We start from the raw sequence: 26,623 nt of genomic DNA on the forward strand, positions 1-26,623 counted from the left end.
TTTTTAACTGATATTCTTTGAAGCTTTGAGTTACATTTTGAAATCTCACCTAAGAGCAAAATGTCCCATTTCACTTTGTATGTACAAATGAGTCATTCCCAGTGATTTCATTAGGAACTTGATATATTTAACTGAGAATATAAAATCAGTAACCCAAGAGGCACTGGTTGGCTCTTATACACTTGGAGGACAATGTCAAGTCTATGTCTACTTACACAAACCCTCTCCTCTATTTTCCTGATAAAAACCACCTATTTTGTGACCATGTAACATCTGGATGATGGATGTAAATATAAATGCAAATATGAAGGAGAACTAATGCTATAAATTGACTAAGGATAAATGCACTGGTTTTAACCTGCATTACAACAGTACTTAAAAAGAGACTGAAAAAAGTATTACCAGGGAGAGGACTGACACATTTCCTCCAATTATTATTTACAGATAAAAGAAAAACAGCACAAGTATATTCAGTGCATTTGGCAAGGCAGAAATCAACTATTTATTCCTCATTTATCGTTTCACCCTTGACCCAGAGGCCAGGCACCATTTAATACCGTGGGTGACATCAATTAAAGTACTCAAGGAAGTAACCCCCCAGTGCCAAACAGGAAGGCAGAGTTCCCTTTCTGTACCACATGCAAACATTTTAATTCATGTGTACTTAAAAAGCTTCACTTAGTCTTAATTTTGTGTTCCCTCACTGAATTTAAACATGGCTTTCTGTAGAATTTCCTTGATTAATTATGCATACCTTTCAAAATGTTGCTTCATGTGTTTACTTGCATAGTACTTTCCTTCCCAAAGACTCCTTTCTCCAGAACATCAGAAAATATTCCCTCTCCTTATCTTAGCAACTGGTATTTTAAAAACAAAAATACACTGTTTCAGTATGTTTGAAATTATTCTGAAGACTGTGTATCAATCCTTACTTTACTTGTTAAATGCTGACTAATGGAAAACTTTTGAATAAAAGAGGTATTTTGTTAACATGTAAGTTAAGAGAAAATAAAATGAAGAACAGCAAATGAAGTTTTGCTGCCCAGAGCACAGAAATATATATTCCAGATAGTAGAAGACAATAATTCCTAGGGAATAAACTACCACCTCCTTGCTCAGAGACATGATGCCTCTCCACACAGCCCTTCCTACCTTTTTTTATGCTGCAGCACATTAGCAACTCATATTTGAATTTAGTCTTTGCTTCTTTCACCAAAACAAAACAAAAAACTCCCTTTATTTACAATATACTGAAAACAAAATTATCTTGGAAAGCAAGGGTATCATGGAATCATTGTTCCAATGTGGGGGTTATTTGTTGGGGTATTTTGTGGAGGTATTGTTTGATTTGTTTGGGTTTTTTTAAAACATATTTTATTTTAAGCAAAGCGGTTTCTGATTTTAAAGCTTTATTCCCATATTAAATTCAGATATGAGATTTGCACTGGGCCAAAAGTAATGTTTGGCTTTGATAATTAAATGCTTCAAATACAAGGATGTGAAAAATCAGTCAATTCTAATTCTGCAGAACTTTAAGGGATGAAGCAGATATGGGCTATCAAAAAAAGTATTATTTATATTAATTTTTAGGTCTTCTAATTTCCATCAGAATTGACTTTTTTCTTTTTCCTTTATTCTCCTTCAGCTTTGTGATTAACTGTTCCTTACAATCCCAGTGCCTAGTTCCCTTCACCCACCTCATCCTCCTATTTCCTTTTATTTTTAGCACCTACAGATTCTATCCTTGATAATTTTTTCAGTAATTTCACCTGAGCAAAATCCAATTCTGGTTAGCTTTATGCTGCTGTTGCTTTTGACATGGGTCTTATTATTCAAGAAAGATGCAAACCCAGTCATTTTGAGGGAGGCAGGGCAGAAAACCTCTCTTATCATACTCAGCCCTTTATGGGTGTCAGAATAACTGGGAGTCTCAAGCTTTGTGATAGCAGTAAATTCAGTGTAGCTCCCTGTTACTAGTTACTGTGACAACAGTACCTGGCAGGGACTGGGCCTGTGACAATCAGCACTTTGTGAGGCACCTTCCCTGCCTGGTGTGAGGACTCCTTCTAAGGTCAGTTCTCAAGCAGTTTCTGTCCTACTGCCTTGTTTTGGAAGATAAGAGAATTTACTAGCAGAGATGAGGGCTGTTTCATGCCAGCTGCTCTTTGTGTCCAAGAAGATTTCCAGATATGTTTAATTTACAAGTATAAACACAGCCTTACAGTGGAGAAAGGCTGCCAAGAAATTTTGCAGAGGGAAAAGTTACTTAGGCAGGGACATTCTAATGCTGTCTTCCAACTAACAATCGATTTGTGTTGTCTTATTCTCTTTTCATCTCCTCAGCTTTCATACTTGCTTCCAATTTAAAAAAAGACACCAAACAACAAAAAGGTGTTTTCTTTCCTTGTGAGCCAAATACTTGCATTTTAATTAGTAGGAACCTTCCCCTTGCAACCCCTCTTTCTTCAATACAGTAGCAGCACTTACATGAGAATTGTCAGGTGCTCTTCTCATTTTTATCATCTGCTACTTCTGTTTTCTGATCATTATCAATCATCATAAACTAACTAATTAGGCCATCTAAATTTGAAAAATTTGAAATAGTGGAGTAATTTAAAAAAATCCACACCATCTCATACGCTCAATAGAGGCAATTTGCATATAGAGCTATTTTAAAAGCACAAACTGAATTTGAAAATTATTGTGGGTAAAGGAGGCCATCTAACAGACTCCAGCATGGGGGACAGTTTAATTGTTTTGGCTGTAATTTGGTAAGTGGGCAGTTAGTGCTTCAGGTGAGCTGATCCTCAGCCTTCACCAACTGAGACTGAAGAAATAACATCTTGCCAGAAAAAATCACCATGTTCTCTATCCCCACCTTAAGTTTTAATTTCCTACCTAAATTGCTAAACATAACATAGAGATTGTAAATTCAGACTACTTAAATACTACTCTCTCAGAATTCAGTGTAAATGCATTTTTTTGGTAGCAACTGATACTCTCCAACCAGTCACAAACACACTGGCTGTGTTACATGTTCTTATGATGTGAGAGCCAGCCCCGGGGCCAAAATATATGCAAGACAGATACAAAAACAAGTTAGCTATTTGTTGATTTACTCTTTTATTCTAATAAGTGGCCATCCTGAATTTTTTTTTTTCTTAAATGCAAGTAATTGATTCTCTGGCATCAAAAAAATGGCCATCCTGAATTTTTTTTTTTTTTCTTAAATGCAAGTAATTGATTCTCTGGCATCAAAAAAAAATTCAAAATCATATGATCTGAAAATGAGAGCTTAATATCTATGGCATACCCAGCCACAGTGTTAATGAAGCAAGTACTTGGGCAGAGAAATGCAGGGAAAGCATTATTGTACAAATTTATTGAAGATACCATCAGGTACTTAAAGAAGTCAGATAGTATATGTTTATACTATTTGGTTATGTTTATATATTTTCTTCTATAAATGTATTTTACACATAAAAGAGAAGTCGAGACGACAGTGGAGAGCTCAAAACAACTTGAGTTGTTTAGATTTTCAATTGCAGAATTCTGATATGGTACAAGGACTTAATCCTTTACACATCTTAGAACACTCTTACAGCACTGAAGATCTTTTCCACATAAGCCTGTAAAACTTGTTATTGTAATTCTTTCACAACAGAGAGCTCTGTAGACAAAATAAATACCCCACACATAAGCAACAACTGAGCCTTTAACCTTGCACTTATGAGATCCACCCAGTTAAAAGAATGAAGCAAAGGCCTGAATAATTTCAATTTACTGAATAAAGGGTGGAATCAGGAATAAAAATTGCATTATTTGAAATGTTTCTTTGATGAATAAGGTCAATGTGTAAACTCTGAACAAAAACAGGTCACTAAAATAAGAGGGGTTTTCTCCTAGGGACAAAATGATCATGATCACATGACAAGTTAGTTATTGTTTAACCAGCAGCTGAAATAAAATCAGACATTGTAAGAACAACAGCATAGAAATTTATATAGAATAAGAAGAAATAAAGTTTAGACTTCAGGTGTACTAACAAATTTTAATTTTGCATTCACAAGCCAAGAATTCTGGAGATTCTTAAAAATCCACTTCAGCACCATCCTGATCGTGATGTGATCACATCCTGAGAGTGACAAGGCAACAAAAAGAACCCACCAAAACAAAAGACTTCAAACACACGCTGAACAAAAAAAAGCCAGGTCAGAGCAACTTTAAGCTATGAAAATTTGTACAGCTACAAAACAAAACTTACTACCAGTTAGGACTACCTGAATTTGCTGTAGTCAAAAATGAAGACTGAAAGAAAGGTTAAAAATTTTATGAGCATTTTAAGACTAAAAGCTTCGAGGATAAATTAAAGGAAGTGTTCAAATTGCATTTGCACACAACACTGAAGAATGAAAGAGGCCTGATCACTGGGTAGAGTTCTTTCTTGCATCTGTAACAACAGATGTTAAGTAACCTCTCCCCTCCCTCCCCTCTGTTTCAGCACACACAGACGTTCAAGCTTAGAATCATCAGTGGAAAGAGAAATAAAGGTTGGGAAGAACAAGTTGTAGCAATATGAACTCATCCAACGCCCCCAAAAAGTGGCCATGAATTATTCAACAGACTAAGAGTTTAATGTTGCAAGAGGCTAGAGAACCCAGGAAATAAGGAACAACCTAAATATAAATTATGGACAAGTAATGGAACTCAAAGACAACACCCAATCATTGTAACTAGAGAGTGTGGAACATTAATAATCATTTAGAATTAAAGAATTCAATACAAAATGACACAAAAGACAGCACTACAGTAGTTAAAAGAGGATATTATAAAAATCTAAAGCAGACACTTTGTTACAAAGATGCCAAGATACTGAAGAAGAAAAAGCTGTGATGTTTAAGTGTGACATTGATACATGTGGGAAGAGAAAAATAACCAAAGAAATGAAGGAAGCAGCAAGAAGTTGAGCTTCAAGGCCATGGTACGTAATTATTGCACTCAGAGACATGCCAGATGTGCAGGGTGTGACACGGCATGATGTGAAGGATGCTAAGCAACGGAAAGCAAGGCGTGCCGAGCCAGGAAAACTTAGCAGTTCCCGAGAAAGCACTCGGAGACACCAGCAGCCGGGGTGATGGCCCTCAGGAGCCGAGAGAAAGACCTACTCGCTCCCTGTTGCGGAGGAGTGGGACGCAGAGACCCGGGAGCTGCCCACGGGCTGCAGGTTCGGCCTTTCCAGGGGCTGCAGAAGCCCCCACAGCCCCCTCGGCCCGGGTGCTCCCTGAGAACACGGCCCCCTCGGTGACCGTCAGCCTCCCTGGAGCGCCCGGGCCCGCACCACCCCTCAGGAAGGGCCCGAGACCTTTCCCCGTACCCTCTTACTGTGCCTCCCGCGCCGTCCCGCAGCTGCCGGGGCTGGCGGATGAGCGGCCGGGCCCGGCCCGGCCCCGCTCCCGGCGCTCCCCTCAGGCCGCCATGTTGTGTTCCAGTCGCCCCGGCAACCGCGCACGCGCCGGCCCCGCTGCACACGGCACGGCCGGGGCGCGCATGCGTAATGTGAGCGGCGTGGCAGCGCCCCGCCCCTCCCAGCCAGGTGCGCGCCCAGGTGCGGGAGCGTTGTGGATGTCGCACCCTCGGATAGTCTTTTTCTTTTAAGGAAAAGGAAAGACAATCCCAAGGTGAACGGGCTGTCTGGACGAGAGCCACCGGGACTGAAGTGAGGAGAAAGTTCGATCCCCGTACGGGCCACAGGAGCTTCTTTTCTCTTTCCCGTCTTTTTTTCCTCTCTCCTATTTGTCCCAGCGATTCCCACCCACCTCACCCTGTTGTGCTGAGACGCGGCGTGATCTCTGCACAAGGGCACGGCCGGGGGGTGGCGGGGTTGTGTGTCTGTCTGTCTGTCTGTGGGGGGCTGGAGCGCTCAGGGCGGCTGCAGCACGGACCGAGCTTCATCGCGCGCCTGCGGCTGCTGGAGCCCGGCCGGCCCCGGCAGAGCGCGGGGTCGCTACAGCGTGCTCGGGTGACCCCTCCGGGCTCTCTTCTGCCGTGTGGGTTGCCCTTCCCGCGTGATACCCGCTCCCCCGCCCGAAACGCCTCCCGGTGAGAGCGAGTGGCGGAGCGCGCGTTCACAGAATGGGTCACTTTGCAGGAGACCACAACTCCTCCAACCTCCCTGCTAAAGCAGACTTGTACAGCACACGGCACAGGATTGCTTCCAGACCGTTGTGGGATATCTCCAGTTGAGGGAGACTCCACAAACTCTCTGAGCAACCTGTTCCAGTGCTCGGTAACCTGCGCAGTTAAGTTCTTTTGCATGTTTAGGTGGAACTTTCTGTGCATCAGTTGTCTTGTATCCCAGAGGTCAGCACCTCCGAGAAGAGCGTGCATCCATTCTCTTGGCACAAGCCCCTTTAGATATTTGTACACAGATATGAGGTCTCCTCTGAGTCGTCTCTTCCCGAGGCTGAAAAGGCGCCACTCCCTCACCCTTTCCTCGTAAGACAGACGCTCCAGTCCCTCAGCTATCCCCCATTACCCTCCACCGTACCCGCTCTAGGAGCTCCATGTCCCTCTCTCTTGTACTGAGACTCGGTACAGACTCAGCTCTAACAGCGGGCAAACCCAACTCACGGTAACTCCGCCAGCGGGTCCCGCGTCCATCCCCACCGGGGCCAGGAGCTCCAGGTGCAGCTCCGCCGGTTTTATCCCGCGCGAGCCGCCGTCGGCGCTGGGCGGCCCCGCCCCGGGGGGGCGCGGCGGGCGCTGCCGGGGGCGCCATTGGCCCCGCTGCCGGTGCCCCGTGCATCGCCCGCGCTGCCGACACCGCCGGGGGCAGCCGCCGATGCGGCGCCCGCCCGCCCGCGCCTGCCAAGATGGCGGCTCCCGGGGCGGGGGGCGCCGGGGCGCTGCCGCCCCCTCCGCCCGCTGAGGACGAGCCCCCCGGGACCCGCGGGGCACCCCCCGGCGCGGCCGCGGGGCGAGAGGAGGGCGGCGGCAGCGGCGCGGAGTTGCTGGCGGTGACGGAGGAGCTGGTGCAGAGCTTGGCCGCCCTGGAAGGCGGCGGGGGGGCGGCGGGCGGCACCGTGCTGTACCTGCGGGCGGACGGCAGCGCGGCGGAGAGCGCCGGCGAGCAGCGGCGGCTACTGGAGCGGCTGCTGGAGAGCCCGGGGCCCCCCCCGCCGCCCCGTCCCGCCGCCGCGCCGCTGGCCCCCGCGGAGCTCCGGCGGGTCATCGAGCAAGTGAGCAAGGCCCAGGAGCAGCTGAAGCCGGCGGCGGCCGCCGCGCCCCCGCCGCAGCCCTGCCCCGCGGGCGGCATCATGCAGAACGCCGCCCGGCAGCTCCAGAGCGTGGCCCAGCAGGTCGCCCTGCAGCAGGGCAGGGCCGCGGCGGCCGCCCGCCTCCTCCCGCAGAAGGTAACCCCGGGGGCTGGGCGGGAGGGAGGCTGCAGCGCTCCGCTGGTGATGAAAGCCACGGCTCCGGCGGGTTTAATCCTTTCTAACAATTTTTTTTTTTTTTTTTTTTGCCGTTCTCAGTCGCACCTGCTCTAGGGTGCAGAGTCCGCTCCCATAGCTCAAAGGCACAGCTTTCAATGTGGTTTAAGAAAATCCGTGTTTGAATGTAGCTAATAGCTGCTGTGGTCAGTATTTCAGTCTGGCAACACGTGCAGCCAAGAACAGCTTAGAAAAGCCGTTTCTTAGTGGTTAAGTGGTGATACACAGGAAGTTGCTGCATGCCTTTTGCAGGTGACAGTCCCTGAGCTTTCAACCCACTTTTGGGGTGTAGGTTGTGAAGTGAATGATTGGAACTGAAGCAGAAATTTGGATGAGGCAGAGAAACTGTGAGGGAGGTAAACAGTAACATCTGATTCTGTGAATCATCACCACAAAGTTTTTGTGAACTGAACACACGTTATAGTATGTCCTGGACTGGGTATTTGGCCTGTGTTATGTAGCAGACTGTAGTTTACCTGTGTGTGGGGTTTGCTGAAGGTTATGAATGTGCCTTGGTGATGGCATTGACTCTGCCACTCCAGACAGGCCTGCTAGCAGGCAACAAAGCTGTGACATGGCCTCAGAGCAAACTTTACATGCTTTAGTTGAACCGCAGTCACAGCAGAAAATGTGCAGGAAAACCCGTAGCTTGAAGGAAGGGAATCTGTGCTTTGATGCATTAAGATGGAAAGTTAATGATGTGCAGTGCTTTCTTCACGCTTTGCTTTAAGGGAATGTGTGTATTAACTCAATAAATATTGTATTTATTTATTAATACTGTATTTGTGTAATTGTAACTCTTCCTTTTTTCCACAAAAGCAGCTGGAAGCCATTTGTGTCCAAGTTCAGCCAGGACAGATGAAGGAAACTGAAGGGCCAATGACATCATTGGCACCAATCCAGTCCAAAACTATAACGCTGAGTCAGCCAGTTGGTAGGAAATCTAGCATACCAGGAGTTGGCATTATTAATCCCCAGATAATTAGGATACAGCCTGTTTCAGGAACTGAGCAGCAGCAACTACTCCTGCACAGTTCTGAGTCTCCGGTTCAGTTGCTTATGCAGAGGCCTTTACCATCTCACGGGTCTGTGGACAAGATTCCCCCATCCAAGATGGTGAATGGACAGAGGGCTTCCTGTGCCACAGCATCGGCTTCACGATCTCCAAAACCTACTGTGGCTGCAGCCAGTTCAGCAAGTACACCAAGCCTTGAAAAAAAGCAAAAGGATGACAAGTTAAAGAAATCCTTGAAGGTGAAAACTCGTTCTGGACGGATTTCACGCCCTCCCAAATACAAAGCTAAAGATTATAAATTCATTAAAATGGAGGATTTGGCTGATGGTCATCAGTCTGATTCTGATGACTACTCTGAGCTGAGTATAGAAGATGATGAAGAAGGAAAGGTGAAGGGAAAGGATGCATTATTCAGTTCTTCAAATTACAATCTGAAACCCAAGACGTTTAAATGTCAGACCTGTGAAAAATCTTACATAGGAAAAGGAGGATTAGCAAGACATTATAAACTTAACCCAGACCATGGACAGCTGGAGCCTTCACCTCAGAAAATACCTCTAAATAAGCCTAATGGAAGTATATTTGTGGAAGAGGAAATGATGAGTCCAGCACATTTGGATTCAATTGCTGTCACTTCAAGTCATGAAAAAGCACTGGCTACCAGTCTGGAAGAAACTGTTGATTCAAAGGCTGGAGAACAGGTAAAGTGTTACTTAGAAAACCTGTAAATTCTGTGGAAAGTAGAATGGCAGTTCTATAGCTGCACAGTCTTGTACTGCTCAGAAGTATCCACTGATAGACTACATTAGGCAAATTTCCCATTAAAGTCCTTTAAAAATCAAATTGTCTCTTGCATTGCTGCAGCAATAGTACTCTTACACAGACACACATAACTAAATGTTCACTGAGTGTTCATTTCTTACTGTGTTTCTGACATACAGTTTTCACCTTGTCTGCATATATGACATTCTTCTCTGCATTTGGATAAGAACACTGTTGTTCAGTTAAAGCCTTTAGCATGACAGCAACATGTCATCTGTTCTCTCATTTTCTGTTGCTGAAATAATGTCATCACAGAAAAATCTCTTATTTGGAACACAGCAGTGAACTGCAACTTTTCCTAGAGCAGGTTTTCAAAGTGAGGTTTTGAAACCCTGCACACCAAACACTGGTGAAATTGGAGTCTCTAGGAAGCTGCCTCAGCTGCAATTTTTTCCTGTGATGTTCTAAGCTGGTCACTTCAAAGAAAAGTTTCTCTTTTAATATTGAAATGACTCTTAACATTTTGCAGCAAAAGCTGATGCAGCTGCTGGTTAGGAAAAAGTACTCATTTAGATGCAGGGGTGTCACATTTATTACTTGTCTTTGTAATTATGAAGTTAATCTCAGGAAGGTGAAAATTTACAGCAAACAAACCTTCCCTCATCCTTTACACTCAGTTATCATCCCTGGAAAAAGAGAATTGCAGAATACTGAAGTCTGCTCTCTGAATTATTGTATTTGTTTGATACAGACAGGAAGCCAATCAAGAACCCCATGCTCAACCCCTAATCCTGTGTCAAATTTAGAACTAATTTAGTAATTTAATCCCTCAATAGAACTGACATAATTTTGCCATTTATAGAGCTTTCCTAATCAGTAGAATAGTAGGGAGTTACTGAATTTTGGGATGCAAATGTACAGATTATGCAAAGAAGCCTGATTTAACTCAGTACTATTATAAACTAGTTTCTTGAAAGATGCTGGAACATTCTTAGAAATTCTAGCTTGGAAGGGAAGATGCTTAAGTAAGAAATCACTGCTTTGAACAGTTATAAAATTTTACACTGAAATGATCATAACTTAAACATATAAAAGGTACTTTGACTTTCTGTGTGATCTTATAACAGAAGCTGCTTCCTAGCTGTACTCCTAAGGAAGACAGGATTTTGAAATGTGGTAACTGGGCAGTACATTTTGGTATTTAATTACTGTGCTTGTCACTGTAAGTTTTATTTCCACAACCTCTTTATCTAAATAGGATATATTTTACTTCAAAAATATTAAATGTATTTAACCCACTTAAACCACCTCTTTCATTATGTTTATTTAATCTTTTTATTTTGTATGACATCTTGTGGTTCAAAAATGCTAACTTTACAAATAATGGCATATATGTGACGCAGAAGTAGCAGTCTTACTAATGTGTTGGATTTATTCCACAACTTTCTTTCGAGTTATTTTTGTATCCAGCTTTGCATGTTTTAATATGCTATTTATTGTTTGCATAGATGACAAACTTAATTTTAAAACTGTCTTCCTTGAAACTGTTTAAAATGGTGAATAAACACTTTTCCTTTTAATTAAGGCATCAGAGTGTGAGGAAAGCAGACACTTGCTGGCAGAAGAACCAAATGAAACCAGTTCAGGACGCCGGGGACCGGTAACACCTAAAGGATCTGGAAGACCCAGACGACCAAAGAGACGTGGTCGACCCAGGATGGGTGGAAGATCCAGGTGTTCTGGAAGGCTTAGCAGACCTGGTCAGTCCCCTTCAAAGTCACTTAGTAATGTGTCAGCAGAACACAATGTATTCAGAAGAAAAGCTAGGTTAAAAGAGGTATGGTTCTCTTCTGCAATTACTCTGCAAGTATTTTTACCCCACCCCAATTTCTCCCCCCCACCCCCCACTTTTTTTTTTATTAATCACTTATTTCCAATGTATCATTTTCAAAAAAGATTTTTTTTTTTACATCCTCATGTATGGACAAGATGAAAGCCTTAGATGGCTTCTAAGAAGAAAACGTTGTCTTTTAAGAAAAAAATAATCCCATTTTCCCTATTCTGCTGGAAACTGGGTTTGGAAAGGGACTTCTGACATGTAGATATATTCTTGCTTCCCTTTTTCTGGAGAAGGAAAGTTACTAGCTACTACTGGTATCTTCTCCAACACAGTAAAAGAAATAATAATGAAAAGAACCCAAAAACCAAAACAAGCCCACAAAGAAGGTCTTGGAGGAGGATAAAATCCAAGTAACACAACTTGTTCTTTGTTTTCTGTGTGTTATAGATCCTTATGGCTACTAAAGCTACTGAGATTGCTGTTCTTTCTATGAATTAGCAACATTTGTGGGACTGAGTTTTGTCTGTACATGAGTAGTAACTATTCTTACCTCATTTTGGAGTTAGTTTGCGTCTATTCTTAAAGCTGCCTAAACATACAGCATATCTTTAAAAAAAAAGTGATATTTTATGTTCTGAAAATGGGGTGCATAACGTGTGGGCTGCTTTTTCCTAATAATCTCATTCTGGCTTTCGACAGCTAATACAACAATGTGATAACGAAGACTTAATGGAGCTGGCTCTCCCACGTCTTACAAAGCTGGTTACAGTATATGAATTCCTGTTGATGAAGGTGAGTTTTTACCTAAAAATACTAAATTATTTTAGGGATATGTCCACTAGTACACATAAGAAGATTCCTTTAGAGACATAATTGAATTTCCTAAATTAATATCATGCAGCATGTAGATGTTCCACACATCACTTCAGTCTTGCACAGGCAAAACTCTCATAGGTCTCAACTCAAAGCCTTGCTTTTTGCTGCCTGGTTCAATGGCATTTTGAATATTCCATAGTCTTCTGACTTGAATGTTTCTATTTTAACATGCTGAACAGAACAAAATTGACAGATCTTCATTTCGTCTTTTTTTAAAGTATAGGGGAGGGAGAAACAAGCCCTTTTTTATTCCCCTCTTATTCCTAGGTGGAAAAAGGACATCCAGCCAAAGCTTACTTTCCAGATGTGTATAGGGAGTTTGAAGATTTGCATAACATGGTAAAGAAAATGGCTTATGATCACCTCAGTAATTCTGATTCTGTGAACTGCCAACAGCCTGTTGAAATAAAAGATGCTAAGGTAATAAAGCACTCTGTTTGGAACTATGATTGGTTGGTTTGTTTGCTTGCTTTATTTTAGATACCTTGCATTTTTAATTTTATCTGATAAGCTTTTTTGTGCAGGTAAATTTATTTGAAAACAAGATTTTTAATTAGCAAAAATAGACATTATTGTGAAAAGTCCAACAACTTACCAAGAAGAAAAAGAAATCCATAATAAAACTACAATTCTAGTTTATGTCAGTGGATGCAACTAGAGGGATAAGAAACAATTCTAGCAGTGCTGATACTTGCCTTGCCTGTCTAGGGTAGTGTGAAGCTGCATGTTACTGCAAGGTTTATTTAGCATTAATCACTAATCAAAGCACATACTGATGTTTGATCAGGAAAGGGGGGGTCCTATATTTAAAATGAGTGACCTTGATTTAAAGAGGTAAGTAATTTCATTGCAAAATGAGGGCAAACTGAGTGCATCTATGCAGTTCACAGCCACATTAACAAACATGAAAGGTAGTGACTACATTAATAAAACTGAAAACTATTATTTCAGTGATTCCAGATTAATTGTTTATGGACCTGTCTCTGGAAAGACAGATGAAATCTCTTTCTTGCTTCTCTTCTGTGTTCATGTGCATTCTTAATATAGAATGAAGCTCTTTAAAAAAGAACAAGACCACACCAAACCCCAAAACAACCTAGCCTTGAGAAACTGGATGGTAGCACACCTATGTAAGGATGAAGCACAGGAATGGAATGTGAGGAGGGGGGAAAATCCTTAACTATGCAGAGATACTCTAAACAGAAGACTTAAATGTTTTTATATGATGGAGAGCCTCAATAATCTTTATTAAACACTGCTTTGAGTAACACTCCCTGGATTCTATGTATAACCATAATTCTTTCAAGTTTGCCTGTTAACAGTCACCTTCAGATGAAGGTCGTGTGTCAGTGTGAGGGCTGGTAGAAAATATGGAAGTCTAAATACCTGCATTGAGCTGAGGTGGTTGTCAGGCTAGACATGACTATTTCTAGCTCAGTTTTAAGAAAACTAATCTGTATTTCAGCATATATGTGTTCAGATCTGAGAGGCTAACTTTTTTCCTTATATCTGTTTTTGAAGGTTGCTGAATCTCTAGGAATCACAGAAATACTCAGTGGAGAACAGAAGATGCAAGGTGCAGACTCTTATTCACAATGTGTAATTAAAGTGGTTAGTGAGCAAGTGCCTGTGGACGTACTGGGACAAAAACGGTTAGCTGAGGTATGGAACACCTTTGTGAAAATTAACAGTGAAACTAAGGCCAATGAAAACTTTTAAAAATACATAATTATTCCTTACAAAATCATGCTGGTATTATCTGAGTCATGTTCAAGTAAGCCTTTTGTGGTGTTCAGAAATACTGAAAGTACTCTCTGCTGTGGTATCATAGCAGGGCACATGAACTAGCACACTAAGTATGTGCTTTGGGAAGACACTTGGTAGCATTCAGGAGAGAGTATCAAAGACTTACAGGTTTTTGATAGAGGAACAAAAGAACTTAATTGAGGTGCTGTAGCTGGAGTCTCCACAGATTCCAGCCTGTGTTAGAGGAAATAGCCTAACCTACAGCAGGTTCAGACATTAGAGAAGTGATTGCTGTGCTAATTGGTGGTGGATGGAAGGGCATGAAAACAGTTTCTTTTTGACAAGTCAGTTGATGAGCTTCAGTCTGTTAATAGCTGTAGCAGAGAGCTGTGTTTTGTCCCCTTGGAGTTTTGGTGTAGTGTGAGGGCTTTGTTTAAATCCTTACCTCTTAACACTGTTTTCAGGGATCATCAGTTCACTGCCATGATGTTCCCACAGTTATCTTTCCCAGTACTGTCAGCTGTTACAGGCTGCAGTTAATCATCTCTTGTATTGACAGAGCTCAGGGGAAGAACTGTTGCCACCAGCCAAAAGGACCAAGTTAGAAGATGTAACAGAAAATGTGAACAACGTTTATGCCGGTCAAGATGAAGTGAAAGAAAGGAGTGGGAATTTGTGCACACTCTTTGAAAAAGATGGTAACCTCTTCAGATTTTCCAGTTCTGTTCTGTTCATGGAGGAGCTGAACAAATCTTTGTTCTTCAAGCTACTGTGGTTTTTGTCTTAGGTTCATTGCTTAACTTGCTTCCCAGGTCCTTCAAAAGCAGCTGTTTAACTGGAAAGGCCTCATGAGGAGGGAAAAGTTACAGATGATGCAGAGAGCAGTAGATCAGTCCTGGATGCATGATAATCAGTGATTGATACTTATGAGCATAGTAGTGTCCTCTGCTGTGTGCTTCCTGTCTGTCCTGTCCCTCTGAGTAAATGACCTTTGTGTCAGCTGTGGGAGAGCAGAGGAAGCACAGTGCACATCCTTCCTCTTGGCCCCAGCCAGCTGCAGTAGCAGAATTACCAGAGCTTTGTGGGACTTGGGGGAAAGGGAGAGCTGGTGTAGGCTGTCCTGTATCAATCACTGGCATACATCTTGTATTGGAATTGAGGCACCATTTTGCATCACAGTCTTCAGGTGGTTGCCTTTCTTTTTATTCCTTCTTCATGTTTCATCCTGCTGCACTTCAGATGAGCAGGGTAACAGTGAAAGGAAAGTAAATCTCTAGTAAGATAAGTCTCTCAGTACCATTCACTTTGTAAATACCTTGTTTTGGTGTTGCTGTAAGTGGCTTTGCTTTTGCCCTTCGTATGTCTTTCAGTCAATGGTTATTTTTGTTTCCCTCTGTTAGATTTTCTTTCTCTGAAAGGCACTCTGCATGACCATGCTTACTTCTTGCTGCACTATGATTTTCTTACGGACTAGGAGTTTTTAAAATTACATTTTTCTTGCACCTGCTAGTAGGGTGTTTGCTAGTCTACAGTGCAAAATGTTAAAAATAGTCCTCTCTGCAGTGTGAAGTCTTTTTTGTGCAGTGGTATCTTTCATAACAAAAAAATCCAAAACCAAACCAACTTACTTGTTCCTTTTGACCTTTAATAATAAAGACTGACAGCTCATACTACTGCAGCTTAGTAGTTATTGTGCAGCTACTTTCAGGGTTTGGGACCCTGGTCAGGTCCAGTCAAGTAACTGGTAGAACATTGCATTTCTTGTGGTTTTGACCTTTTCTGGCACAGGATAAAAGTGCTGCTGGGGCTCTTAGCACAGCTAATTATTATGTAGTAACCTGATGACATGTCTGAGTCCAGGGTGAACTTGATTAGGCATAGAAATTTAAACAGAAGTTTAAAAATGCTTCCATCAACTTACTAAAAGTGATGAGGATGAGCAGCTGACAAGTTTGTGCCTGGTAAAGTCTTTGTCTTTTAATGTTACTGGCTGCATGACAGATGGAAGAAAAATGAGTTTGCCTTTCAGCCGAGGTTGTTTTCAGGATGAACAGAAAAATGCTGCCTCTAAATGTAAGGTCTCTTAACATAGAAATACTTGATAAACTATCATTATTCAAAAATTCCTTAAATATTTTTATAGTGACTTTCTCATTGGGAAGTTCTGTGAAACTCCTGTAAGGTGTTTCAGGTTTGCTAATTTGGGAGAAGCAAAGCAGGGAAATAGTCAAGCTTTTCCTCCGAAATTACTGCTGAAATACAGGGTTTTTGGCATGCAATATTAGATTGCCCAACAAAATAATACTTCTTTCCCCTTTTCAGGTTTTAATCCATTAAATGGAGAAATCCTGCTTTCAGAAGACAGGCAGATCACTTGCTGTACTACTGGAAGTACATTACAGACAGCAGAGGAACATAATTCACTTGCTGACTCAGGAGTTCGAACCGATGGTGAAAATTCAGGTACCTTCTCCCAAACGGTGGAAATGAGGATAGAATATCCCCAGCCTGCAGGGATACAGGCAGCAGATGTGGCAGGTGAAGCATCTCTGCTGCACACTGAAGTGGTGCTGCCTGTGGGAGCAGGCGGCTCGGCCGGGCTGCTTCAGGCGCGCTTTGTCAGCGGGAGCGCGGAGCGGGGACCGGCAGCTCCTGAGCTCCGCAGCTCCCTGATGGAGCAGGCAGTGGCCAGGCAGAGCACTGCCCTACCAACAAGTGAAGAAAATGGTCACAGTCCAAAATACCATCAACTGCAAGAAGAAAACCTGAATTTTGCAATTAAAGAACGTTCTGAGCAACTCCGTAATGCTGATATGGCTGATGAGATACAGGAACTTGAGGAAGTTTTTTCAACAAACGTTGTGCCAATAAACTACCCCCAGAATGCTCAGGCTGAGTCGCACCAGAACGCTGTCCAGGGAGCCTCCCTGTCTGCTCATGGGAACCGGGAAAATGCTTTCAAAAACCAGAGTGAATATTCTTGTGGGACAGAGGAAGCACATGAGCTGGCAAATACAATTACTGTAGATGAAACTGTAGCTTTTGAGATTTCTGATGAGAGCCATGATTTTTTGTCTCAGGGACACGAACAGATTTTTATTCAGACTTCAGATGGGCTTATCTTGTCTCATCCAGACACTGCTGTTTTGTCTCAGGCAGAAGGCATCGTCATTGTGACTGATTCCAACGGTACTACAATGCACATTCGCACACCCGAAGGGATTCCTCTGGAAACAGTGGAAGCACTACTGGCAATGGAAGCAGGTGGCCAAAGTGAAGATATTTTGCTCTCGCAAAGTGAATTAGAGCCATAAATTAGAAAACCCTGTAAGCTTTCTTCTGGAAAAGACTGATTATAAAATGTATATTTTTCTAATGTGAATACTGAAATAATTGAAATTTAACTTATTTGTAAACTGTTTCTATGCCCTGTACTTTTTATAACTTATGTTTATATAAATTTAGCAGCATTGCAACCAAAAATTCTAGAATTAACATTGTTCTATTTGCTTTCTATGTTGGGGATGGGTGGAAAGTGGAAATCTTGTCAACCCTAAAACTTGCACTGTTCCCTTTTGTTACATAATTCCTTTTCTCTCTAGCCATCTAAAAATGCAGTAAGTTGTACTGCTGTACAGCAGTGATGTGCTGTGTACTGGCGAGCTGTATATGGGTAAAATAAAAGCTATATTAAAAATGTGCATTTTCTGTGCCACTGAGAGTACAAAACACTGTTATTGTGTTTTTAAAAGCTATCTTGAATATTCATTAGCATCTAGACTTGATGCACATAAATCTGCCTGGAAAAATGAGCAGGTTTAAGTATAATCCACAAACTTGTGCATTCTGGGAACAGTGTGACAGCCTAGCTGATCCTTACTGAAAAAAGCATTCACTGAGTTGAGACAAAAATAACCTCAAACAAGATCTGATTTGTACTGAACAGTTGGAAATGTATTTAAGTTGCTTGTCTAATATTCAGCCACACCTTTAAAAATTGCTGTTATGTAGACATAAATGGGAAAGTACATAAGTAGTGATCTAATTTTCCTTAATGAGGTACCAAATTCTTTTTTTGCTTTAGTCTTCATGGCCTATTTTTGTTAGAGTGGTATTACACTTTTTTTTTCCCTTTCAGGTGATGCATCCTCTGTGAGTTCCACACTTCAACCTTTCCAGTAACTCCACGCTACCTTGTACTGTTTAATCATAATACAAAGAGACTGTTGCTCTAGGCAGGGAGAAAACTTGGCAAATTACTTGAATTTCTGTCATACTTTCAGTATGATCCTTGGATCAGATTATATTTTTGTGGAGACCTCTTACCAGCATCTTGTCCAGGGCACTGTTTTTTCTTTCAAGAAGTATAGCAGGTGAAAAAGAACAGCATTAAATGAGCAGACACTGCTGAAAAGTGGTAACATATCCTTAAAATGTGTGTGTCACCTCCTTGCTGAATAGATGCAACTACTGGGACAATCAGACAAATCTGCCAAGGCCAGGAGAGTTGTTCTTAAATTGAGTATGAGCAGTGATTTTTTTTTTTTTTCATGGTATTGTTACCACTAAGAAAAACACTAAAATTGAATCTAAACAGAAGACAATTTACAGAAGATCAAATAAACTGCTCTACTATGTCCCTTTAAACATAGTGGGGTTAGGCTTTTTTGTTTGGTGGGTTTTTTTGTGGTTGCATAAGTAGAAGATGAATTTGATTATCCAAAGTGTTGCCTTTTATGAGTAGTTGTGAAAGATACTGTACATTAATGAGTTATTAATGAGTTACTACTTGTTTTGCGTTTTTCCCCTCTTTTTTTAGGAGGTGGTAATTGCCAGAGGATACAGACCTACCTTCTAAGTGAAGATAGCATACAAAGCAAAGTTCTGCTGGTCTTTCAAAGTCTTTCATTGCAGTGAGCAATTCTTTATGATATTCTTTTGTACTGACTGTCTAATAATTGTATTTGAGGGCTACAAATATAACAATCAACTGCTTAGAGCTAGAATGACAAAACATCTCTGCAATGATTTTGCAGTAATCTTCCAATGCCCAACAACAGTCAATAAGCAAGAGGGTCTGTGAATACGAAGACCCCTTCCTGAAGAGCCTTTTTTTCCTCTTAAGAAATGAGAACAAACTACAATTTCCACCTGTGGAGAAAATGAAAACTTGCTTCAATATTGCCTTCCCTATCAATTTGTACATGCTGGGAAATATAATACACCTACTCTCATCTTAAAAGAACAGTTCTATATGTGAATCAATCTTTTATCCTAGGAAAATATTTTTGAAGTACTGAGATGTTTCCATAGTGACACAGGTCTGGCCCAACTCAGATGAATTAAGGTGGCTGTTAAACTAAGTGGAACACTTCCACTGAAAAAATAACAAAACCCAACAAAGCTGTTCCTAACTTTATCCTCCAGCATCTAAAAAGAAATTCTGCTGTAGCTCAAGGAATTGTGGGCTAAGAATAGAATTCTTATTAGCTGCCAGAAACAACCTCAATGTTCAACCAAACAACTTTTCAAGAAAACTTCTCAATTCGTGTCTGTCTGTCCTGTTACTGCAGGAAACTGATGTATTTTCCTTACTAACCCCAAGGTTTCAGCTTGGGACTAATTAGGTAAGTGACCTTGCTTTTCCTATCAGTACAGAGGGACAGACACACTTTCAAACCAAAACCACTTGACATCAGTATCAATAACCTAAGGAAAAATTCACTGAGCCCTATGACAGGGAGCAGACAAGATGGGATACAGCCTTGAGTAAAGCAGGTTTTGTTTTATTCGCAGATGCTTTCATTGAACATCTCTTAAAAAAAAAAAAAAAAGTTAAAATTAATTAAAAGGGACCAGACCTTATTATATAATGACTGTAGAATGCTGAGTTCTACTAAACTTTCCCTGGGTGCTGGTTCAGGCTTGGATCTCTCACTGAAGATGGTGTACCCAACAACACCAGAATCCAAACCAAAGCAGAACTTACACTATTGTCTGCAGCAGCATTTCAAAATCACATACCAAACTATGTGGATCCTTTTGGATGCTTCTTTTTGTGCTTTCCTTTCTTCCACTTATTAAGTAAAAAACATTTGCCCTCTTAATTCATGCAAAAAAACCCCAAAAAACATGGAAGATCAAGAAGTGCTGAATTTCTGTGACAAAAGGGACCGTGTAGGTATTTCAGGCTGTCCAGACTTGGGAGGAAGTAACATTTTTTACTGTATATTCTATTTGCATTTAATTCCCCAGACTACCAAGCTGTGCTTACCTCTTTCTGACTATAGAGGACTTAGCATCCTACCTGTAGCCTCTGTGTTGCCCTTAAAATAGATAAAAACAATCAAAACTAGATTGTCCCACGCAGAAAAAGGAGTATCAGATGAGACAAAGTAAGGAATATGAAGAGAAAAATATTTTTAATAAGTTTTACAAAAAAATCAACTTACTTGGTAAGCTTTGCAATATGCCAGTTCAGTTTCATATAAGCATCATTAGAAGCCAGCCATGTAACCTTTGGAATTCTAGCACTGCCTGTGTCCTGTTTCCAGCAGCATGGCTTCGAGCAGCAGCATGCTGCTGTTCTCAATGTAAGGCTGGTACAGCCACGAGGATAAATACACCATCATCAGATCCTGGTCAGCAGAATGAGCAATGTCTTGTACAATTGTTTGCTTGAGTTGTAGCTCCTTCTTGTACATTTCAGACAGCTTCAGAGAAACCTCATCTGAAATGGATTGCAAAACCAAGCACATTGACCAGAACATTTCAGCAATTCTCTAAAAGCTAAATTATACTTGCAATTCATGGATCATAAAAAACCCCTACCTTACATAAGCTATTCCCAAATTTAGCCATCTTTTTTTACAGCATGAATGATGTTTTTACATTAGAATATAAAATACTAAACAATTTCCTCAGCTTTGGGATGTATTTTACACACTGCTGATTTTGACATGAGTCCACATTTAGTTCTAGAATAAGCAATGGTATTGGTCTCAGGACTCGCTATAAAAATATTAGTTTATTGCTCAAATAACTGAAATTTGATTTTAAAATTTGGTAATGCTATCCTGCAATACAAGCTTCACATTTTAGAGTCACTCTAGATTTTAGCTAATCTTAAGGATGCCCTCACATGCTGTGAAGCACTTCAGCAATGCATGATCACCAATAAGTAATACCAATAGTGAAAAACAACAGTAAAAAAAAAAACCCAACAGACCAAAACTGAAGCATTTATTGTAGAAACTGCTACTAGCTATGTTAGTAAAACCGGTAGGGGGGGGGTTAAAATGCATCTGCAATCTTTCATTGTTTGAATTACTAAAAAATAACCACACAAAGTATTATGTTAGTAAAACCGGTAGGGGGGATTAAAATGCATCTGTAATCTTTCATTGTTTGAATTACTAAAAAATAACCACACAAAGTATTTTTAAAGAGAGACTTATCTTGTGCTTCTAACTTAGCCTGAACTATCACTGCCTCCAGAAGGACTTAAGTCTTTCACGGAGTAGACAGCATCACTAAATGATTCAGTCACAATGGGTGTTTTGACAGCAGTTGTCTTTTGTCATTTCTTATTCTTTGAGGCCGGCAGCAACTAATACATTAAGATTCCTGCTAAACTGTGGTAGTGAATTAAGAGGTAGAGTTTCACAGAGGTATGATTTTCACAAAGAAGGCAGCTGGTTTCCATGCAATCAGGCTTCTCTTGAATTCAGACAGTTTTAAAATTGGGGTAATACCAGCTAGGAGGCAGTACCTTTTGCCATCAAGTGAATGCTAAAAGAATTAACAGTCGAGCGTAACATTTCTTTACTTCTCTTGATTGACGCTGAGATCAGAGGTATTTTTCTTTGGCTGCTTGAGAATTAACTGAGGTATAGCTTGCTCTTTCCATTCAAGGATTTAATTTCAATGTCAAGTAACAAGTCAAGTAGTTAAGCCTGCAGCTTAACACCAGCAAGCTGCAAATTCATCTCTTCCTGCAGAGAATGTGGCTGTTGCAGCATGGACACTGTAAGCTGCTGACAAATTTAGTTCTATGCTGTAATTGTTGCATGTCAGACAATGCTTGGCAGTCATCAGCAGTAACCCTAAACCAAGTGATGCATTAATGTGTTTATTGATTAGTCAGTTGTAAAGGAGACAGCACTCTCTCCCTCTCAAGCAAGACATCCAGATAAGAGGGCTTATTTTTCAGTCATAAATTGGATGACACTGATGACACAATGTAATTAGCTAAGATAATCGATATTTTACTTACAGAAGTATGGTGTGGGCCATGTATGAAAGAAGGGAGCCTTGCAATTCCCAGCTCCATGGTGGAATGTTTCCAAGTCACAGATTGCTTTAGTAGTAGAAGTAAGCTTTTCCATTTTCAGTTGTATTTTTGTCTTAAAACGATGAACATGGAATGTTAATGAATATCAAGCATTTTTTGCAAACACACTATTTACGAAGGCTATTTAATATTGACATTTCTAACTCATGTTTTTTTAACTCCAGACAGGGATCAAAACTGGAATCTATATACAGACTTAATTTGAGATACTTGGAAATTTTGAACACTGCAGAAATGACTCTGTTTTGGACATTCTTTTGTTTCCCACATGTAGAAATATACTAAAGCCCTCTCATTTTTTCACCTCAGCAACACAGAGGCTACCTGTAGGAGGCTAATTTAGCACTGGGGAAAAACATCACACTGGTATAGCACAAGCCCTGTCAAGATCTTTTTCTACATTACCATATGAAGATGACTTTAATTTCAAAAAATCAGCAGCAGGTGAGAAAAGCAGCTCAAGCTACTACTGACAATACATCTAGGGTGATTTATCAACTTGCTTCAAAAAATAGGTCATTCCATCGACTTCCTTCAAGTTCATATGACTTTGTGCATTTGGGTATGAATATTTACACCAAAATGAGCTTGCAGGCAGTATCTTTACATCAAGCAGCTAAACCACAGATACATCTATGAACCTGTAACCTCAGATAAACTCCTAAGGAATGAAAAATAAATTAGGTAATAGTAACTATGTTTAGTATCCAATCTAACATTGACTGCTTAGACTCCCGTTCCTCAGGAAGAGTAAAATCTTTATCAATGCATTTGTAGTCTGAACACAAGAGTACATCAAGGAAAAAAAAAATCCCCAAACATTTTCCCCACAGAAAAAAATCTGAGGGAAACCTAGCCAGTTTCCTGCTTTTTCTAAATACTGGAGGTCTGCATCCGGTCTACATAAAAAATAGATCTACCATTCTTTTAATGGGCCTCCACTTTGGCAAAAGGCTGTAAAAGTTATTTTTAGTAAGAATTTTAAATTACAGTATCTGGCAGAAAAAAATTGTTTGCTTCCTGTCAAACTGACAGGTGACATTAATTCCTAGCAAGGTATCCAGAAAAAGCGTTGGGTTACATAATTATCTTACTCCACTCTCCAGAGAAGGAGATCTGCACAGCAAATACAGGTAGGCAGGCTAAAAATATGATTGCATTATGTCTGATCAAAGACAGCTGCAAGGATATGATGGCAGGTAGAGCACTGCTTTATGCTTTGCTGTTTCTTTTGTTCTAAACAGAGGGAATATCCAGGAGGAGAAACAGAAAACAGGTGCAGCTTTGGAATGCATTCTTTGTACAATTTGTTTCCACATCCCTTTATAAAACTACAAGACAACAGAAGATGTAAACCCAACTTTAAAATTTACCAATCAAATAAAAGGTGCACTCTGGATTTATAGTCATTTAGATTTGAAGCCAAAGAGCTATGAATGAAAATCCCAATTTTCTGCCTACAATAAATACTTCAGGACATTTCCTTGTTACTTGAGCTTACTTGGAATCGATTCATATTGACTAAGTCTGAAAAATGAGTATTACCATATGCTTTAAGGTCTCAAGTAATTCTGCACAGCAGTTGTCCAGCTCTTCATTGTATTTTGGGGCTGGCTTTTCAGGTTCTGTGGCACTGTTATCACATACTATCTCCAGTTTGTTGTCTTGAAATCTAAAATAGAAACATGAGGCACACTTAGGTTTACTTGAGCAGTGCAGATTTAAAATCCTTGTGGACTGATCCTACAAAATCTCTCACTCACAGGCTGTTCATGAGAATTTCTACATAAAAATAGCAAAATGCATAGCTGGCCATGTGGGCAAATGGGGCTAGTACCACAATCTTCAGAGAAAAACAAAACTACTCTACCTTAGAACATGTGCTTGAAAAAACATTTGCAGGTGTTAAGATAACACTTTTTCCCTCTTTACCTTGCCCCTGTGCTGGAGGTTGTTCTCTCATCACCAACAAGATATGCCAGGCTTCAGCTGTTCCACAGGACAATCTGGTGCCCCACCACAAACTCACCTTTGTGCAAATTTAAGCCAAGACATTTATCTGTGACCCCAGAGCAGCCAATGTGCAGACACCTGCCCTGTCTGGCAGACTTTCCCACACCAGCTGTAAACTTAGACTGGAGAGAGAGAGCTGCTAAAGAGCAAAACAACATCTGGCACCATTACAGCAAAATATTCCTCAGCTTGTACCTGTCAGAACCCTGTCAGACAAACCCTCTTCAGCTGTCAGGAATCTGGAGAAGCTGCTCACAGCCCTGTTAGTTAAGGTTTTTCATTACAGCATGAAAATAAAAGCTCTACCAAAGGGGGTTTTTTTTCAGTTTTTCTGTGTATTTCTTTTTATTTTTTTATGGTGCTTGTGGTGTGGTATTTTTGTTGATTCTTTGTTGGTTTTAAGTCATCATTAAAACTTTTTGTCTGTACAAATCACTGATTCTTCCTTAAAATCTTCTGAACTTTTGACTTGAGTTTTTTACACCTCACTGTAAAACATGCAAGAGAGTAAGGGGAACTCACATGGGCTGAGATTTATAGAATTAGATTTTAACTTGGTACATTATGTAAATATTTAAAACATGTTACATTTGACTATGTAAAATAATAATTTCCCATTTCTTGCAAATAACATTACTGTATGAGACATTATTTGAATGTAAATAGTTTATGTAACCAAAAAATTGAAACTGCTGAGTTTGATCTAAGAGCTAGCTTATCCACTGTGACATGTTCTTTTCCCATCTCCCAACAGAACTTTCTAGTGAAGAAAGCAGATTAATCTCTCAATAAAAGCAATCTTTATGCTATGTTTATTCGTGGGTATTAGCATACTTACTGCTCACTGATCCTCATGTTGACTATTTTGTTTGCTGTAGTAAATCCATTATCATTCAGTCTCTCCCATTTCATCATTAAATTATGCCAGTCTGCTGCATTATCTTTAATTTTTCTTGCACTGACAGATAAAACAGGCCTTCTTGGAGTACTATCAGGAGGACTTTTTGCTGTATGAGAAAATAAAGATATTGAAGCCATTTAAAGCATACAGAAACAAATCAGTGTCCAGCAGCTATTTGTGTGAAGGATTTCCTTGCTTTACTGGTAAATATTGATTAAAGTAAAATGGAATTTACATTAACTGTCTTTGGTCATGAAATCTAATTCCTTATCTCTTGCTATCTGCAAGAAAACCGTATTATTAAACAAGTGCAGGCACATTCTGAGATGTGCAGTTGCAGCATGGACAGCAGTGGCTTTGTAGTGCTGGCAGATCTAGCAGTCTTCAGATATAAAATGACAGACAGATGCTAATGCAGTGTATGACAGAGAGAAATCATGGCAGCAATTACTGTGCATGCATGCAGTGCTCATGCCATGAATGTCAGCATTAATTCACAGCAACATGTGAGCTCCAAGAGTTTGGGGAAAGGCTGAGTCCTGCGGAAGGTGGTGGGTGCTTTACTGCTGAGCACAAAGCCTTTGTTTCACGGTGTCTCCTTGGAGGGCAGACAGCTGTAAGAACCCTCTGCACCTCCTCTGATCACACAAAGCAGCCCCACGTTTGCACCTCAGGCCCTGCCCTGGCAGCCAAAGCAGGGCTCAAAGCCAAGCCAAATGTCCTGCCTGAATGTTTGCTGGCTTCAACTGTTATCCACAGAGATGCCCAAAAAGAGTTCATCACATCAAAAGATGTAAAGTCCACACAAAATCACAGAATGGGTCAGGTTGGGAGGGGCCCCAGCGGGTCAGCCGGTCCAAGCTCCCTGCTCAAGCAGGGCCATCCCAGAGCCGTGGCACAGGATTGCCCAGACGGTTCTCCAGGGATATCCGGATATCTCCAGTGAAGGAGACTGCACAGCCTCTCTGGCTCATCTGTTCCAGGGCTCGGTCACTGCATAGGAACGGAGTTCTTCCTCATCTTCAGGTGGAACTTCCTGTGCATCAATTTCTGCCCACTGCCTCTTGTCCGACTGGTTGGCACCACCGAGAAGAGCCTGGCTCAATTCTCTTGACACCCACCCTTTAGATATTTACACAGAGACGTGGTAAAACACATGGAGGCCCCCCCGTTGCACCCGGGGCATGAGGGAGGTGATAGACACGGTGCACACCGGGGGTGACAGCAGCAGCCCGGCGGCTGGCAGAGCACCACGGGCACTTTAAACCTCGTTAGTTTGCCGGCAAACGCCGGGACCCCGCCTCTGACTGTCCCCCGCTATTCCCGCGTTCACTCCCTCCGGCTCCCCCCTCACTCACCCGCCATGGCGACCCCGCCGCCCCGCGGAAGTTCGCTCACGTCCGGCCCCGCCCAGCCCGGCCCCCGAGCGGCGCAGGCACCGGGGCCACCGCCGCTCCGCCGCCTCGGGGCTCGGCGACGCCGCTCCCTGCCGCGCTCCCTGAGCCGCAGCCCGCGCCCCCGGAGCGGTGAGTGCAGCCGCGTCCCCGCGGACCGGGGGGTCCCCTCAGGGCCGGCCCGGTCCCGCTCCCCTTTCCGGGCACCGCCGGCGGGGCCTGCCGCCTGCGGG

The 26,623-nt window shown here is 41.7% G+C and overlaps 3 protein-coding genes across 7 annotated transcripts in view; 2 read left to right on the forward strand and 1 right to left on the reverse strand.

Moving 5' to 3' along the window:
• The first annotated feature begins 6,797 nt into the window (after positions 1-6,797).
• ZNF839 (zinc finger protein 839) lies at positions 6,798-17,975 on the forward strand. 3 transcript variants are annotated; one of them, XM_041476136.1, is made up of 9 exons: positions 6,798-7,412; positions 8,310-9,206; positions 10,853-11,104; positions 11,807-11,899; positions 12,251-12,403; positions 13,505-13,645; positions 14,289-14,427; positions 16,052-17,056; positions 17,868-17,975. In XM_041476136.1, the coding sequence occupies exons 1-8, from the start codon at positions 6,873-6,875 to the stop codon at positions 17,041-17,043; spliced, it is 3,207 nt and encodes a 1,068-aa protein (XP_041332070.1). In that variant the 5' UTR covers positions 6,798-6,872; the 3' UTR covers positions 17,044-17,056; positions 17,868-17,975. The 3 variants fall into 3 exon arrangements, with proteins under 3 accessions (XP_041332070.1, XP_041332069.1, XP_041332072.1); XM_041476135.1 differs by lacking the exon at positions 17,868-17,975 and having other exon boundaries at positions 16,052-17,428; XM_041476138.1 differs by lacking the exon at positions 17,868-17,975 and having other exon boundaries at positions 8,313-9,206; positions 16,052-17,428.
• On the reverse strand, positions 8,571-26,467 carry LOC121358189 (cyclin dependent kinase 2 interacting protein). Of its 2 annotated transcripts, XR_005955845.1 has the most exons (6): positions 26,355-26,461; positions 24,934-25,102; positions 23,628-23,754; positions 22,005-22,134; positions 20,182-20,459; positions 8,571-8,699 (listed from the first exon to the last, which is right to left on the reverse strand). XR_005955845.1 is itself a non-coding variant. In XM_041476139.1 (5 exons), exons 1-5 carry the CDS (start codon positions 26,359-26,361, stop codon positions 20,257-20,259), a joined length of 636 nt encoding a protein of 211 aa, XP_041332073.1. In that variant the 5' UTR covers positions 26,362-26,467; the 3' UTR covers positions 20,126-20,256. The 2 variants fall into 2 exon arrangements, 1 of the variants encoding a protein (XP_041332073.1); XM_041476139.1 differs by lacking the exon at positions 8,571-8,699 and having other exon boundaries at positions 20,126-20,459; positions 26,355-26,467.
• The window catches only part of TECPR2 (tectonin beta-propeller repeat containing 2), a 41,292-nt gene continuing 41,082 nt past the window's right edge, over positions 26,414-26,623 (forward strand). The window contains exon 1 of one of the 2 annotated variants that reach the window (XM_041476130.1): positions 26,414-26,522. The gene's annotated coding sequence lies outside the window, so the exon portion shown is untranslated. The remainder of the gene's footprint in view (positions 26,523-26,623) is intronic. The other variant, XM_041476132.1, reaches the window with a different exon arrangement.

This window comes from Pyrgilauda ruficollis, unplaced genomic scaffold (assembly GCF_017590135.1).
Source record: "Pyrgilauda ruficollis isolate IOZ18807 unplaced genomic scaffold, ASM1759013v1 scaffold38, whole genome shotgun sequence".
Taxonomy (NCBI): Eukaryota; Metazoa; Chordata; class Aves; order Passeriformes; family Passeridae; genus Pyrgilauda; species Pyrgilauda ruficollis.

Coding starts and splice junctions, on each gene's coding strand:
- ZNF839 (XM_041476136.1), top strand. CDS start 6,873: ATGGCGGCTCCCGGGGCGGGGGGCGCCGGGGCGCTGCCGCCCCCTCCG. Junction 9,207..10,852: donor ATTCAAAGGCTGGAGAACAG/GTAAAGTGTTAC, acceptor CTTTTAATTAAG/GCATCAGAGTGTGAGGAAAG. Junction 11,900..12,250: donor ATGAATTCCTGTTGATGAAG/GTGAGTTTTTAC, acceptor TCTTATTCCTAG/GTGGAAAAAGGACATCCAGC.
- LOC121358189 (XM_041476139.1), bottom strand. Junction 23,755..24,933: donor AACATGAGGATCAGTGAGCA/GTAAGTATGCTA, acceptor TTTCTATTTTAG/ATTTCAAGACAACAAACTGG. Junction 20,460..22,004: donor ATGGCCCACACCATACTTCT/GTAAGTAAAATA, acceptor AATCCATTTCAG/ATGAGGTTTCTCTGAAGCTG.